The following is a 17,104-nucleotide window of genomic DNA, read 5'->3' as shown; positions in this document are numbered from 1 at the left end:
TTAGTATTTAACACAAACGCTGCAGAGTCCTTGAAACATCCCTACTGAATCATTAAGTACTTCACCCCACCTACATATACACGGACATAATCTGTCCATCAGTCTTCAATACCATGGTTGGGATATGCAGGCAGCATTGGGTTTCTGAGTCACTGGGATTCAAAGGTCACCTTATTTTTTGTTTGGTTTTGCTTTCTTTCCTTTCTTTCCTGAATGTTATGCCTCTGAACTATGTGGAAATGATAATCACATAAACTGAAGCCTACCCATTCTCTCAGAAGCATGCAGCCACACACCCATCCAAAGGGGAAAAGGAAGTTTGGTCTTAAATTGTAAACAAAACCCTGCTCTGCAGAAGGCTTGCCGCACACAAAGAATTTCCCTCAGCAATATACTGTAATTTCATACTCAAAGCCTGCTGCATTTCATTGCTTTTGCTCCATGGCGAGAGGCGATATTTGTGTCATCTAACAATGCTAATAACCTTGTACCTTTTACCTGTCTGGCTTCTGTACCATACAACCAAGTCCAGATTCACGCCCTCCAATTTTTGTCTTTCTTTAAGCCCACCTGTCAGTTCTAACCACTGATCCAGAAGGAGGAACTGCAAATATCCTTATGTGCTGCTGTGCATGGTAATAACAGCTGATGACCCAACAGCCCACTTGGGAATCAGTGCTCTAGGATTAATTTGTAGACCAAGGCCTTTTCCTGCAGTGATTCTATCACTGTGGGACTCCCTTGCTACCCATTTTTCTTCCTTTAAGGAAGCTGTCAAGCTTTCTGCTTTGACTATCTTTCAGCAACTTGTATGTAGCTTTGCATGTAGTTCTCTGTGTTTTAATTTAAGAATCTGTTTGTAAAATATTAGTCTAACAATGAATGATTTACTGTTATCCCAGTTACACACACACACACATTTCTTTTTCTCTCTTTTCTTCTCTTTCATACTTCTTTCTTTTTTCTTCTTCTATATTATAATTTTACTTTTCCTTATTAATTTTTGATTCTTTTTTTATTTACTTAATCTGTTTGATGACTAAGTTTTGTTCTAATTGTTTGTGTATGCAACATAATTCAATAAAAAAGAAACAGGGGAAAAAAACAGAAAATAGCAGCTATCATTCAGAAGGCTTGTTAAGATGCAAAGCACCTGGAATAAAAAAGTATTATTGGAGTTTTTCAAATGCATAATGAAGGATCTTTTGCAAGAGAGGTTCTTGAAATACAGTTTTTATTTGCTCTGGAAGTTAGCATAAGCTGCTATTCTAACCGATAAAATTAATACCCCTACACTCCCTAAAACATCTAGATGCGCAGCCTCACCTGCCATGGTGTCCTCCTTCTTCTCAGTGACTTCACCACAACCATCTGAAGTTTCCTATGAAATGAAAACAAGCCCACATCAACAGAGCTTACTTTAGAGACACTGGCTTCTGGGCCAAAAGCCAAGTACACAAAGCCAACCAATGTTGGCTTTGAATTATGCAGTAAAAAAATAATTTACATTGCCTCCACAGCAACGTATGTTACACATCTATAAAGGCACTATGAAACCACCAGAAGAACACTTCGTATTGTCAATATGATCCAAACCCCCAACTTTAAGGGATGTGAAACTGTCAAGGGTGTTATTTGTGTGTGTTGTGTTTTCTGCAGTCCCAGAACACCATCAGAACAGATAATGGAAGCAGAGTAGTAGTAGTAGTAGTAGTAGTAGTAGTAGTAGTAGTAGTAGTAATATTTATTTATTTATTTATACCCCGCCCTCCCCAGCCAAGACCGGGCTAACAATCAATAATAAAAACAAGTTGATTAAAATACAATTTAAAAAACAAGATTAAAATACAATATTAAAACATTAGGATGCAGCCTCTTCACAGGAAGAGAAAGGAAAAAGAAAGAGGGGGAGGGAATCAAACTGATTCTAAGCCAAAGGCCAGGTGGAACAACTCTGTCTTACAGGCCCTGCAGAAAGAAATCAGATCCTGCAGGGCCCTGGTCTCATGAGACAGAGCGTTCCACCAGGCCGGAGCCAGTGTTGAGAAGGCCCTGGCTCTGGTTGAGGCTAATCTAACTTCCTTAGGGCCCGGGACCTCTAGGGTGTTGCTATTTATGGACCTTAAGGTCCTCCATGGGGCATACCAGGAGAGGCGGTCCCGTAGGTACGAGGGTCCTAGGCCATGAAGGGCTTTAAAGGTCAAAACCAGCACCTTAAATCTGACTCTGTACTCCACCGGGAGCCCGTGCAGCTGGAAAAGCACTGGGTGAATATGCTCCCATGGCAGAGACCCTGCCTAGAAAATCACACTTACTTCCTGTTTCTGCAGCCCGTCCAGCTTCTCTGCACTTGTCTCTTCTTTATCCACGTTCCCTCTAAACAAAGCAATCCAAGAGGGGGTTAGTCTGCAGAAGCTTTGTAAGGCAAGGTCATTCTGACAGAATTCTCCAAACATTAATTCCACTGAAGTGGAGGCAAGGAGTGCTGGCTATTATCACCTGTGCTATAGGTAGGCATCTGCCTCATAACGAAGACTGTTGTGACAGCACAGTCATGGGCAGCCCAACAATCATTCCACCCCCACCTTCTGCTGATTTAACATTTGGGGATCACCAAAAGTACCACCCACTAAGGATACGCTTTCTCAAGACTGTATGCATGAATGGTGCACACTTAGCTTTTGGAAAGAGCTGCTCCAAGGCATAACCTTTTGATGTAATTCATATAGACCAAGCTTCCCCGTCTGCCAATCCACAGCATCACTACAAATAGCTAACATCACCAACAGCCTTTGTGTACAGCTCCCACAACAATATCAGCATGTAGTCTGGATAGTGTTCACTTAAGCAATTCTGCTCCTGTGACAGATCAATACCTGCCAGCCCAGCATAAGCTTACCTTTCTGGAGCATCCTGCACTCCATCGATGACACTCTGCTCTGCAGACAGCAGCATCTCATCTGGCATGCCTACCTTCTCAAGGAAGCACAGGGCTGGGTCGGCTCGCATAGCATTGTACCTTTCGTAACCTGTCAAAAGCCAGAGGTTTTTTGTTCAGTGATATTCAGCTGAGTGCTTCCAGCCTTAACTCTCTACTACTACATCTCTGTTAAGGGCCAGCAAGAAACAGTAGGAGGTAAGATAGATGGCCTGCCCATTCTATATGATGCAGTGTTCTTGCTGAATTAGTTAAACTTTGTTATGTTACATAATACAGGCAAGGGTATGTGGACATAACACAGGCATAATACAGGTCGCCAGAGAAGGGCCCCATCAGGATTTCAAGTATTCAGTACCCTGGATAACTTATTGTCCCTTACTATGGCAAACAGAGGTATGCAAGTTAAAGAAATAAATACGAAAGAGGCTTATATTTATTATTGCTAAAATATCACATTACAGTCCACAATTATTTCTTTCTTTAATCTAACCATTAAAACCTACAAAATATATAGTTTAATACGAGTTGATTGTAACTATTCTCCCCCCCCCTTTTATACAGCCTAAACACCCAATACGTAACCTAAACTCACAACACACAGGCATTTCAACCCCATCAAAAAATCCTGTGCAGGATTTACAGAGCAACCCTATGCATGCTTGCTAGGAATTAAGTCATATTCAAGGCCACACAAAAAGTAATACCATGTTTGAAAACGCCAATAAGGAGGGATTTATCTGCCTCAGCATTCCACCAATCCACAGGGATTTCTATGTAGTCAATGTCTGGCAGGAGGAAATCCAGATCTCTGTGAAGGACAGGCAAAGATTATATCCCAAGAACATTCTGCACAGGCATTCCTCTCATTTTTACAAATTAGGGAATGAAATAGTCTTTAGGTTTAAGATTAGCACAGAAGGAGCGTGATGGAACCCATGGGGAAGGAAATTCCACAACAGCAGGGCCACCATCAAGTTACAACATCTCTATAAAATGTTGGGAGTGTGGACTTGTGAAAATCCACTAAGAAGTGCTGTAAAATGTTCCAGGTTCACTTCCTGGTATTTCCAGGTAAGACTAGGAAAGACCTGGGTGAAATCCTGGACAGTTGCACCAGTCAGGATCAATCGGTTCATTAAAATATTTAATTTTGTTGCTGTCTCCAGGATAGGTCTTGGGTCTCCTATCAGAGTTTTGACATGCATGGATCTCCTTTCTAATTCAGGTGAGCTTATTGCTGCTCTCATCTGCATGTATTTGCAGAACCATGAATACCCTGCAAAGACCCCACAGATTTCTTACAAATATAATCTGCAGTAGGTAAAAATATGCATTCGCAGGGTTCTACAATTTCCTGCTGAGTGCAAAAACACCTGCGCGCACACACACACACCCCAGCTCGAACGCAGCAACTCAAGCACATGCTGTGTATGTTTCCAACACCGGGGCACTGTAAAGCAAAATTCCAGAAGGCGAATGTAACATACTTGGCAGGAGTTCCTTCAAAGGCTTTGTCGGCTGCCTCCCCCAACACTTCGGCTTTCAAGTAGTAGAGCATCCGCACACGCAGCAGCACCCTACCGAAAGGAAGAGCAGCAATTCAGAGGGCAAAATCTTGAGCTTCCAATATGCTGTCCAAACCTAACAAGCCAATCTGCAGGTCTCCAGGATGTGCCAGTTCATTTGCTGGCAGTGGAAACTGTCATTGCTGCCTTGTTAGAAAGCTGGCCTTGCAGGGACCAGATCCCAGTGCTAGAAGAGAAGCCACTATGCATGCAGGCTGGGGAATAAGCAGCGGTGATTTACGTTACACTTCACTCTTTACTCTTACTGTGCCATAACTTGAGTTACTACCCAACATAAAGGTAAAGGGACCCCTGACCGTTAGGTCCAGTCGCAGACGACTCTGGGGTTGCGGCGCTCATCTCGCTTTACTGGCCGAGGGAGCCGGCGTACAGCTTCTGGGTTATGTGGCCAGCATGACTAAGACGCTTCTGGTGAACCAGAGCAGCGCACAGAAACGCTGCTTACCTTCCTGCAGGAGTGGTACCTATTTATATACTTGCACTGCATGCTTTCTAACTGCTAGGTTGGCAGGAGCAGGGACCGAGCAACGGGAGCTCACCCCGTCACGGGGATTCGAACCACCGACCTTCTGATCATCAAGCCCTAGGCTCTGTGGTTTAACCCACAGCACCACCTGCGTCCCTACTACCCAACATACGTGCACACAAAAAGAAAATACATGAGAAAAGGTGGTACGTGAAGGGCCAGATGATATGCTGCAGTCAATGAAACGTATTGAAATATAATTCAGAAATTCCAGGTTTTCTAAAACTGGACAGTTAAGAAGAAGCACACTCGCTTGGTGTCCCCTTACTGACTACCTAGTGCCAGCTGGGTTGCATTTGGGACACAGGGGAGCACAGTTCCAATCCTGTGTCCACTGTGCACTGTAGAGAAGTGAGCAAAATTTGCCAGTTCCATAGCCTCTTTCAGAAAATCATGATGATTTATTATTTTTTTTGCAAAAATCCACCAGGTTTTATTCAAATATGTTCTGAACAAGCAGAGAGCATGCATTTCTCTCAATGACTTGCACCAAAACAGAGAAGCTAAACATATCTAATCATTGGAATGAGTGGGTGCTTGTTTCCTGCACCAGACCTGGGGGGAACAGGAGCGGTGGAAGACCATGTCCCTGTGAAGTTTTCCAATTTGTACACTCGTCCATTTTACACAGTCTGGAAAAATCTGAGCTGGGGAGCTATCCTTAATCCTCATGGATCCACAGCAGGAAATGCCAGCTTCTTCTCCATACAGTTTTCCAAGCTTCAACTTCAATTTCTTCAGATGGTTCTCACCAAGTTGGGGGGGTGGGAATTGACTCCTGGTTCCAGAGGTGTAAAAACAGGAGCAGACTTCCTCAAAAATGGTTTGAGGCACCTCCATAGTGAACATGCGCAGCAGCTGATAGATCAAACAAGACCCCACAATGGATAATGCACCCCCCATTTGCTCACTTGTTGCAATGTTGTTTTAGATGCTTTTTGTAGCTGTCATCATGTAAGACAATCTCTGGATTGCAGGTGGTGAGCCAGTCAGCATTCTTGATCTCAGGGAGCAGCATCTGGTTCTTGGTTTTCTTGCCTTTCCTTCCTCTTGGCACCGGGGCTGATAAGCCTGCAATAGGCAGGGGGAAGAATCATGAGCATCACTGCAGACTCAACATGGCTCTATAGCAGATCTATGGCCAGATCTTTTATCTTCTCATACAAACAGTGACAGATGAACAGGGCCCTCCACCTGTCACGTCATCTGACATCATGATGACATCAGGTGACTGAAAAGTGGGTGATTCCGCCCACCTGCTGAAGTTGGGCCACAGGGGTGTGGGGATAGGGGTCTGCTTCCATCATGGCCCCACAGGAAATACACAGGAGAAATAGCACTCAGCAGGGCTGAACTGTCCATTTATTAGGTGATGATTGGAGAGTTCAGTCCTGATCTCTACACGGTTCTGTGCAGGACTGAACTCCCTGCTCATTAGCTGATGAGCAGGGGGGTCAAATACTGCTGCTTTGTCTGCATGTGCCAGTTCCCAGCAGGGAATCACAGGAGAATCACAATAGATAACTGCTCTGTGTTCAGCCTTAAATCTTTTCACACCATGTCTCTATGCAAGTAATGCAGCTCTGATCTGAGAAGTGTCTTTGTTGCAGATTACAAATGAAGGTTCATTCACTAAACGGAGGACTTAAAACTTTTACACTTTATTAGCAAGTGCTTTATTAGCTTTGATGTAAGCTAGGAAAGGACCCCATGCCGGAAGTTTTTATTTAGCTCCTACTTTCACTGCATTGAGGTAAAGCTGAAGCTTAAAGGAGGTGATAAAACAACAACAAAATGAGCTTAGTGTACCTGAATGGTTCTGTAGGGCCTGGTTCTGTCCATCCTTTGTGGGAGTGATCAAATCCCAGATAAAACTCTTTATCTTCTCATCTCCCTTATAATGTCTGACACAGTAGACTAGGAGTGCTCGGCAGATCATTTCCATGTCTTTCTCGTTGAGATGCCATTTAAACCGGCCATGGGTCAATATGTCTTTCCAGCGCCCCCAGCTTGAAAAACACGAGATGCATCTTACATACTAATAAGGACACTTGGCGCTTTTCCAGCATCTTCCCACACTGCACTTTATCAATGAAGCCTGGCCAGGCTCAAGAAAAGGAAGAGAGACTCATCGAAAGGGAAACTATAGAGGAAAATGAGCAGGGTATTGCTAAAGGAGGGACCCTGATCACTGGTTCTGGATTTTGGACCCAGAAGTATTTATTCCTCCCGCAGATTTCCCTCTAGGCATTGCAGAAAATGCCATGGCTGATAAAATTTGGGAAAGACTGGACACATATTCTGCACTGAACACTTCACAGATTGCTCAGACCACGGAACCCACCTTCTAGGGCCAGGATAATATGGGGCTGGGCTCCCAGGAAAAGCTTAACAAAAAGACACACCCAAATATAAGCAGGTTCTTCTCCACACGGAAACATTCTGCCCGTAGGTAGCGGCGCGTTCTTTCATTGAGACGTCGCGAGCGTGTGGGTCGCTCATCGGAGTCACTGTCTAGTTCAGAGAACTCCATAAGTTCATCCTCCTCAAAGGAATTGTAGTGTTTGGTCTGTTTACGGACACGGGGCCTATCAATCACTAGGCTTTCCTGTGAAGGGAAGGGAAAAGAAGAACAGATGTAACTACTCGAATCTACACCCAAAGCTGCCTGGGATGGTTAACCATTTCTTTCTGAAACTGTAACATCTACAGATTTTTCAGAAATAAGCACTGATATACATCTTTTTTTTAAAAAAAGTCACAGCTGGAATGGCCATGAGTTGGTAAATCTATTTTCAAGAGTTGGCCACAGACAAAACTGAGACTGTGCACCTGCCCCCCACTTTCCTGTTTTTCAGAGCGACTCTTTTATTCTCTCCGCCCATGTTCATTATTGCATGTGTGTTATATTATGGCAGGAAAACAAGAAGATAATATCTCAGTGGTCTGTTGCATAGCATTATTCCCTCTGCTGCGGCTTCCTTTGCCCTAGCTGGAGTATTAGAAGGCATTATCCTTAGGCTACATTTTAAAGCCTCTCCCCATGTGAATCAACCCGGACCCTGCAATCATCATCTCAGACCCTTCTTCATGTGCCTCCTCTGTAAGACATCCAGAGGATGGCAACACGAAAACAGGCCTTTTTTCTGTGGTAGCTCCCTGTTTGTGAAATGCTCTCCTCGGGGAGGCCCGCCTGGTGCCTTTGTTACGTATCTTTAGGCACCAGGCAAAAATATCCAGCTTCTCCCAGGCCTTTAGCTATTCAAACAATATATGGCCTTTTAAACTGGAGGGGCGGGGTATTGCTTTTGTTTGCTACTATTTATGCATTTTTGTGGTTTTATATTGTAAACTGACCTGTGATCCTCAGATGAAGGGCGGTATAGAATTTTAATGAATAAATAAGGCAGATACCAGAGATGACCGGTTCTGCCCAAGGTAGCTGGACCATACTGAACCAGTTGTTTGACTGAGCAAGCAGGTACAGCGACTGGGCTCAGGAGGTGGCAGCCGCGTATGCTGTTTTTCTTCCAGGGAGCTGAACACTTAAGTGTTTCTTCCTCCCCACAAAAAACGCAGCAACCACACACTTGTTTTCAGTGCCTCCAACTAGGAAGACTGACTGTGATGGCTGGAGCCACCTAATACCTTTCAAAGGCAGGGGAGGGGGGGAGTTCCTTTCCCTTTAACAGCATCAACTATCTGATAAGCAAGCACTGAAGGAAAGAATGGGAGATATGGTATCCTTTGGGGATGCAGTCTTGCCTCTGGCAGAGTACAGGCAGCAAGAACAGGAATACTTTTAGTTGCTACAACTCACATGAGTATGAGAGAAGGACAATGCAAAGCTATTGGACTGTCAAAATCCAAAACCTGAACCATTGTCTGCATCTCTCCCTGGCCCAGTACAAAGTGATGGGTTCCTTTCATTCTATGCTCCTTTGCAAAAGCCACAGCTGTCAACAAGACAAAAGGGGTGAACGTCCACCTCCAGTATTTTGAAAATACAGGGATTAATTTGTTAATCGTTAATTCATGAGAACTTTACATGAAACCTGAAAACAGTACTCTTGTCAAACAAATTGGTGAATGGTGGTTGTAAAGGTAATACAACTTAAAGAGATATAAAATATTTCTTTGTAATGAGGTTTCCCTCCAATGTCTGCTGTTTATATTGGCGTGTGCAGATTTTTCACCTTAAAAACAGCAATGTTAAGGAAATCAGCAAAAGAAAAATAAATGATAGAAAATAGTAGACCAGGTTTTAAAGAAAAAGACTTTAATTATATGCTTGAATTTTACATTCTTACAATGTCAGTTGATTTGATTTCACAGCACAGAGTATCTAAATTGCTAAGTGTGGGAGCTGAGGATAAATTGCATCTGGCGCTCAATTTAGAGACTGGTTTAAAATTGAAAGGCTGTTTAAAACTGTACCCAGCTTCATTCAGAATGTTAATACTAACTTCAATCACTGTGTTTTGTTTTATGATGCATCTTGAAGAAGTAACGTTTACTTGATTTAAAAAGTTCTCTTTTCTCCTCTGGATTTTTGAGTGACAATTTTATGAAAGCGTGTTTGTGTGTGTGTGTGCCTTCACATGTGCACCGTCATGCAAACATATGTATTGTAGACATACATATGTAGTAACTAAATGTTTTTCACACTGCACATCAGTGCATTACTATAGGCCACAATTCTAAGCAAGTTTGCTTGGAAGTAAAATCAACAGGACTTGCTTTGGATTAAATACCAGGCTACACTGAAGGAAGTGGCTGAAAAGAAGGAAGGCAGACAGATGCAAATCTATAAAACAGACTTCTTCACCCTGAGATGAAGAAGAATAAAGTTTAATTTGAAATAAACTATAAGTAAAGGTTAGGTTGTTAAGAAAAACCAGAGTTGGGCCCAGTGAATGACTGGGGAGCACTTTGCTAAAGCTAAGCCACTATAGACCTTATCAGTTCCTTGGATGGGAGACCACTAGACTCTTCTTGTATGAATTAGAAACAATTAAAATAAATAAGTACTTTTTTGTTTGATACTTATGACATACCAGGCATTGCTAGATAGTTTGCAAAAGGAACAGGCTTTAACTTACAAAAGCTCTCTCAACACATAACACAGACATAACTTAAACCTACAAGTTGCGTCAGATGCACTTGCTAGTCAAAGCTATCAGCTGAATAAAGTTATTAGAATCTGATATGCTGACTCAGGGCCAGGTTGTGCTACTGTGCCGTACTTGAGTGGGTCAGAAATACTGCTAACACACAGAACAACCCTCAGACCAAGGACCTCAGCATGAATTTATAGTATTAGAAAGGATTCTAAGAATGAGGTTCGGGAAAGGGATGGCACGACCCAAGTTCCTGCAGAAGAGATGATCTGCATCAAGCTCCTGTCCTCCATTATACACCAACAGTAGCCCAAAGCACCATTGAATAGCGCTTGCTGCAAACAGTTATGTAGGTGTATATGTTTGTGCATGCATTTTATTTCCGGTTCCAAAATAGTAACATCATAATTACCTTCTCATTTTTTGCATCTGTATCCAGCTCTGCTATTTTTGCCCATTTCTGCCAGAAGTTGGGATCATCTAGTGAAATGTCAGTTCTGTTTCCGGAAGCAACAAAACTGGCCTGGGAGTGAAATGAAAATTAACAGACTATACCTCACACAGCAGCAGAACAAAGGAGAGCCATGAATCCTTTATGCAGAACCACTCAGAAAGAAACCACACTGGGGTGCAGACAAATAATTTGGTAGTTAAATTAGAGAATGCCCAGCAATTGGCTTTCTCCAACATGCTGAGGATGTTAGGCCCTGGGATAAACAATACGTGATTAGGATTTCTAAACGGTGTTTTTTTCTGGATATTTATACATACCAGGCATTGCATTTAGCAGGTTGGTTTCAAGAAACCAGCTTGTCAGCCAAACATATAGTTGATAGGCAGAGGTGAAAAACAAACACAGTGTCTCACCCCCAGAACTCTCTTGGTGCCAATTCTCTGCTATGCAACACAGACTACAACGTGATTCCCTGAAGAAGTTGACCCCTTGGACAAACATCTCACTAATATAGGGAAGGCAAGGGGCATGGCTAGGGTTACACAGGGCCTGTTTTCAATGGTCAGTATCATTTGGCATCACACACCCCACCAGGGGGTTCACTGACAAGACCCCCATGGACCTGCTGTGCTAAGAAGGTAGAATAACTGAGAGAGGCAGTTGCTCCAGTGTCCTGGAGCCAACACCAGAGTCACAAGGCAAATGCTAGATAGAAACAATTCATACGACTATTCAGTCTAATGATTCAGCTCCGTCAAACACATAAGAACAACATAAGATGACCCGGGTGGTTGCCAGATTCTGTGTACAGATCTATAGGTGCAGACCATCCCCCAACCCAAACTAGTTCGTTAAGAAAATCCCCAAATTTGGTTCCATGGGTGACTCTGGGTCATCTCTCTGCGGTAGCTTATCTTAAAGTTTTAAGTGTCTATACACTTATCACATTTATAAATTTTAAATTTATTGTTGTACATTGTTTTAAATGTTTGTTTTCCTTCTGGGATTGTACCCCAAGTGTGTTTTATAAGCTGGTCTCCGACCGTAATAAATTTTCTATATTATCTATCATCTATCTATCTATCTATCTATCTATCTATCTATCTATCATCTACCTACCTACCTACCTACCTACCTACCTACCTACCTATCATAAGAGCATAAGCAAAGCCTGCTGAGTTAGGCCAATGGCCCATCTAGTTCAGCATCCTGTCCTTACAGAGGCCAACTGGATGCCCGTGGGAAGTCCGCAAGCAGGACTCAAGTGCAACAGCACTCTGCCCAACTGTGATTCCCAGCAACCAGTTTTCAGTGATATACTGCCTCCAACAATGGAGGTTTGAACACCTTCTCCTCTTCTTTGCTACTCATACCCGCTGTCCAATTGTAATTCTGATTCGTAACTGTATTTCTCTGCATTTCTTTAGCAGACATCTTTAGTGTCACAGGAAGAAGGTAGCACTCTAATAGTCTAATAGAATCCTTAACCAAGAAGGCAATGAAACCAGAAAAGAAGCTCAACCTTTACCCAAAAAAAAAAAAAAAAAAAAAAAAAATGCCTGTGAGAATCAGAGGGGCTTGCAGAAAATAATGGAGCAGAGCACAACCCCTTTCTTCCCAAAGGCATGCTCTCATATGCCTGCATGCTACTGAAAATCTAAGAGGACTATTGCAGGCTCAGCTGGTCTTTGCCCCCAAGCAAACAGTATACACCAACCTTGGAAAATGTGGAGCCTTTCCCTTCAGTCTGGATAGTGATGGTCTGGGTTCTGCGTTGAAGTATTTGGTCAATATCTTCCTCACAGAACTTGGAGCCTTCGTCTTCTTCATCCATCAAAGCCCCATAAGCGCCTTTTCGCAATAAATCTTCGACCTCCATTTTTGAGAGCTGCTGCACCTTCCAAAGAGACAAACAAAAAGAAAAGAGAACCCCACCTTGGACAGCGAACAGAAAAAAAACTGGCAACTTCAAAAAGTAGGTTCTGGGATAGCTCAGTCAGTAGAGCATCAGACTCTTAATCTCAGGGATGTGGGTTCAAGCCACACGTTGAGCAAAAGATTCCTCCATTGCAGGGGATTGGACTAGATGATCCTCAGGGTCCCTTCCAACTCTATGATTCTATGAAGTCTACAGAAAGGAATGAAAATTAGCAGACCCAAAGGTCATGGTTCCAAAAGGCCTCCTTACCCCATTGTTGCTCCCCTTGCGATTTATGTCCTGCAGCACCGCTTTGTCCAAGCCTAGCTTCAAGCTGGCCTTGTCAAACATCTCCCGCTCGTAAGAGTTCCTAGTGATGAGGCGATAGACCTTCACTGCCTTGCTTTGGCCTATCCGATGGCAGCGAGCCTGAGCCTACAGGAGAGAGACAAGGAAGGCATCACTGGAGACAGAGCTGGCCGAACTGGAGGCAGCGGGGGAGCTTTCTCCATCCACATCACCATCAAAATCCTTCCCCCACCACCTCTCTTAACCCTCTCATAACTGCATCTGAACTCATCAGGTGGAGGAAGAACAGCCATGCCAAGGCTTCCCTGTATAAAAGACCGTAATAGACACCACCATTAGACTCACAAACCGTAAGACCCACAAACAACCAAAGCATTTCCAAATCAAGGCATATTAGAGTTTACTTTTGTTGTTGGGGAAACTTTTATGAGTACAAAACTGAAAATGCATGTACACCTGAAGCTGGAAGAGATACCCTATTGATGTGGAAGAGATGGGAGTGTCAGGTTCATGCCCCTTCAAGCACCCTTTTGCCTTCTGAGCAGTGAGTTCCACATTTTTCATGGTCACTCTACATAGCCTCTACAGCAACAAGCTTTTAGCCAGACCTTTGGACCATGTGGTCCCATCTCAGAGATGTTGGCAGTACCTGCAGATCATTTTGTGGATTCCAGTCCGAGTCAAAGATGATGCATGTGTCAGCAGCAGTAAGGTTGATGCCCAGCCCTCCTGCCCGTGTACAGAGCAAGAACACAAAGCGGTCTGAATCCGGCTTGCAGAAGCGGTCAATGGCAGCCTGGCGTAAATTCCCACGCACCCGCCCATCAATGCGCTCATAGGTGTACCTGTGTAAAGAGGGAGGCATAATAGGTCACCTTGGGAATAGTGCAAAAAGCAGCACCACAGAACCAGGACTTTCTGCCTCCAACTGTGGCCAAATTAGCAACAGAGCTGTGTTGGTAAAGCTAAGCAAACCCAGTTTCCTTACTCTGGTGTTGTGGAAAAGAGCAATGGCCATGAAGCAGCCATCCCTGTTTCAAATATCAGTCTAGCTATGAATTCTTTGGGAGACTTCAATCATGCCAATATCTCTTAACCTTATCCCAATCTCTATAATATAAAGAGAATACTGCTGGCCTATGTTACAGGCTTGTTGCCAGGATTGTTGAGGCATCGTGGATGGAATGCTTTGCGGCCATGCTCTAAAGTGCTAAAATATCAGGACCACCACCTGTATCTGTTTTTTTTAAATAGACATGCATAGGATCTAGGAGTTATTCTGATATCAGCAAATACACCTGGTACTCCAAGACCCCCCTCCTATAATCAAGCTGGTCCCCTAAAATAATCCCCCAGTTTCACCCAAAGCCCACTCCCCCCCCCATGGCTTTCTATGTAAGATGTTCTCTGATACCAATAGTCAAGAAGTAGTAAAGCAACTAGATTACTATGCAAAGAGCTGGAAATGTATTTCAAATAGGCACTAGTACTACATGTTTAAAAAAAAACTATTCAGTCTCTTGGGTCCCAGATTAAAGTTCTAACCACCAGGCAACTTAAAGCCCAGGATTTTCCCAACTGTGATGTGCTACTTCTTGTGCGACTTCTAGCAGCCTTTGTCACATTACAGAAAGCAGCTGGAATAAGATGGTAGCTGCAAGTGTGCTGCTTAGAAAGCGGGTCTCCACCAGGGAGGCACTTTTAAGCCAGCAGCGGCTGGTTCACTCAGAGAAGAAGGTGTGCACTACAGAACTGATAAACTGCAGGAGGGCTGCTGGAGCCATCTAGTATCACAGTGAGAAAGCAACTACATAGATACAGATCACAGTGAACTGCTATGATTTCCAGAGGGGCTGCCACATAACTCTGTTGCAGCCTTGTGGCAACTTAAGCACTAACTAATGTGTTAGCGCACAAGCTTTCATGGACTGGAGCCCACATCATAAAAATGGGACTCTACTCCACAAAATCTTACGCTATAATAACTGTGTTAAACCTTTAAGGTGCCACAAAGCTTTACCGCATGACATCGAACTTAAAATGACTGGACTGCTTCTTAATTAGGAACAGAAGAAGCTGCCTTATACGAGATGAAACTATCTGTCTATTTAGCCTCCTACTGTCTATTGTGATTAGCAGTGACCAATCAATCCTATTTTTCACAGGGGATGACAGGAATTGAACCTGGGACTATCTCCATGCAAGGCATGTGTTCTACCACTGAGCTATGGTTCCTTTCCTCTATGGGTACTGAATTCTCAATAGGGACTGCTATCCCGCATGGTAGTGGTTCAAGGCAGATTGTGACTCAAATCCACAGAGAAGAATGGATCCAGGGAAAGTGAGTTATGACAGCTGCAAGGGATGGAGGGTTTGTGCTTGCTTTCACAACACAGCTGTTCCCTTCCTGCCTCCTAGGGTAAAGGAAGAGAATCTATGGGGAAAGAGAAAAACAATAAGGGGATGAAGGAGAGAATCTAGGCAGAGGGGGAGAAGAAAATGGTATACATGAGTGCATTGGAAGATGACAGTAAGCCTAACAGCTTAGCATGCTCTGGAAGGATATCACTGATCCAGGTGATGCTCTGTGGTGCGAGCTCTTGGGCTGTACTGACCGCCTCTGGATGAGATAATCCTCCAGGATATCAAGGCAGCGCACCATCTGGGAGAAGATCAGCACCTTGTGCCCGCCTGCAATCAGCTTCGGCAGCAGCTTATCAATCAACACCAGCTTGCCTGCTGCCTGGATCATCGCCTGTAGCTGGAAGTCAAGAGCATCTGGACTGTGGGTTTTACGGAAATCCTCCAGGATCTTCTCCTCTGCCCCTGGCCCAGAGAGAGAGGGGGGAAATTCACCAATGGTTCAAGGTTCATAATCAACTCCCAAAGCACCCCTAGCACATTATTGCTTTGTTTTGGTGATGCTCATTGTTTACCATGGAGACTTTGGTAAAGGAACTGTGATGGGGGGGCAGGAGGCAGTCCTTATACCTCTAGGCCAAGGGTGGGGAACCTGTAGTTCTCCAGATGTTGTTGACTAGAACTCCTCCCGTCCCCGCTGTTGGAACCACTGATGGCACCATCACCTCCTAAGGAAACACCCGATTCATCTGCAAGTTGCTATGGTAACTCTTGCCACTTCACTATGGATGAGGAAACTGCAGCAGCATCACAGGCCAAGTGTGCTGGAGGACCCAGATTCCAGCCTCACCCCTTACCATTGATGAGGTAGGGGTGGTTGCAGCACTTGCGCAGCTCCATCATGGTGTTGATGAGGTTAGGCATGTTGTGCTGGTTAGCACCCTTGGACAGGAAGCTGAAATTCTTCTCCAGGATAGCCCGGTAGTATTTCTTCTGGATGTTGGTCAGTTCTACCTCAATGATGGTCTCCTGTTTGGGTGCTAGGTTCTTTTCCACATCGTCTTTCAGCCGTCTCAGCATCATGGGTTTCAGGAGGGACTGGAGCTTTTTTACCTGCCAGGATCAAGAAGAAAGATAATCCATTAACACTGCATGGGATCTCAGCTCAGACAGCAACTCTGGAACTTCACATACAAAGGCTCTCCATATGCCAGACCTAGCATACTGATTAAGTAAGCAACTGCCCAGAACTCAGACATGCAAATTCTAAGATGTCAGGGCAAAGCCCGCTTACTGCTCTTTTGTGAGCCTCAAACAGGGAAAGTAGCATATGCAACAAATATGCCTAGTTGGGAGAAAAGTGGTACATACTATTATTACTATTATATATTTATTTATACTCTGATTTCTTCCTGTCAGGGACTCAAGGCGGTTTACAGATAAAAGCAACAAAAAATGGGGGGGGGGATCATTGAAACACACACGCCCTACTGAAGTGAGCCCCGGCTCAGCACACCAGCTGAGAGTCAATCCTGCAACCTTTCCTATTTACCTGTTCCTCTGTCTTGAGGTCCCCAAACTCTTCCAGGAAAGCCGTCTCAGATGGGAACTGCTGTGGCTCCAAGAAGTTCAGCAGGCTGAAGAGCTCCTCCACCGAGTTCTGCAAGGGTGTCCCAGTCAGGAGCACTTTGTGTTCCTATTTGCCATGCAGGGAGAGATCAGGACAGGACATTTGCTGAGGCAACAGGATGGACAGGGCGCTAACTCCTGCATTGTGGCCCTGCAGTGCTTTTGCTTCTGGACCAGAGGCAGCTGGTGACAGGTCACTCTGCCAGTCAAAGGGTCTACTTTCAGCTCTCGGAGAAGCCAGCTTCTCATAGACCATTCTC

General features: G+C 44.2%; 1 protein-coding gene across 9 annotated transcripts in view; it reads right to left on the bottom strand.

Moving 5' to 3' along the window:
* Window positions 1-17,104, bottom strand: part of CHD6 (chromodomain helicase DNA binding protein 6) — a 104,002-nt gene that overhangs the window by 13,027 nt on the left and 73,871 nt on the right. For 4 of the 9 annotated variants that reach the window (XM_083617662.1, XM_083617661.1, XM_083617663.1 and 1 more), the window contains 15 exons: window positions 16,768-16,911; window positions 16,073-16,328; window positions 15,470-15,680; window positions 13,504-13,699; window positions 12,818-12,980; window positions 12,345-12,529; window positions 10,586-10,696; window positions 7,459-7,661; window positions 6,863-7,062; window positions 5,965-6,124; window positions 4,429-4,518; window positions 3,646-3,749; window positions 2,900-3,029; window positions 2,316-2,376; window positions 1,327-1,381 (listed from right to left, as the gene is read on the bottom strand). In XM_083617662.1, the coding sequence (XP_083473788.1) occupies window positions 1,327-1,381; window positions 2,316-2,376; window positions 2,900-3,029; window positions 3,646-3,749; window positions 4,429-4,518; window positions 5,965-6,124; window positions 6,863-7,062; window positions 7,459-7,661; window positions 10,586-10,696; window positions 12,345-12,529; window positions 12,818-12,980; window positions 13,504-13,699; window positions 15,470-15,680; window positions 16,073-16,328; window positions 16,768-16,911 (2,269 nt within the window). Of the gene's footprint in view, window positions 1-1,326; window positions 1,382-2,315; window positions 2,377-2,899; window positions 3,030-3,645; window positions 3,750-4,428; window positions 4,519-5,964; window positions 6,125-6,862; window positions 7,063-7,458; window positions 7,662-10,585; window positions 10,697-12,344; window positions 12,530-12,815; window positions 12,981-13,503; window positions 13,700-15,469; window positions 15,681-16,072; window positions 16,329-16,767; window positions 16,912-17,104 lie in introns of all 9 variants that reach the window. The other 5 variants (XM_083617666.1, XM_083617664.1, XM_083617668.1 and 2 more) reach the window with 2 other exon arrangements.

This window comes from Podarcis filfolensis (genome assembly GCF_964270895.1).
Source record: "Podarcis filfolensis genome assembly, chromosome: 6".
Taxonomy (NCBI): domain Eukaryota; kingdom Metazoa; phylum Chordata; class Lepidosauria; order Squamata; family Lacertidae; genus Podarcis; species Podarcis filfolensis.
The sequence above is the reverse complement of the archived record's forward strand: the minus strand, read 5'-3'. Positions and strand labels throughout refer to the sequence as shown.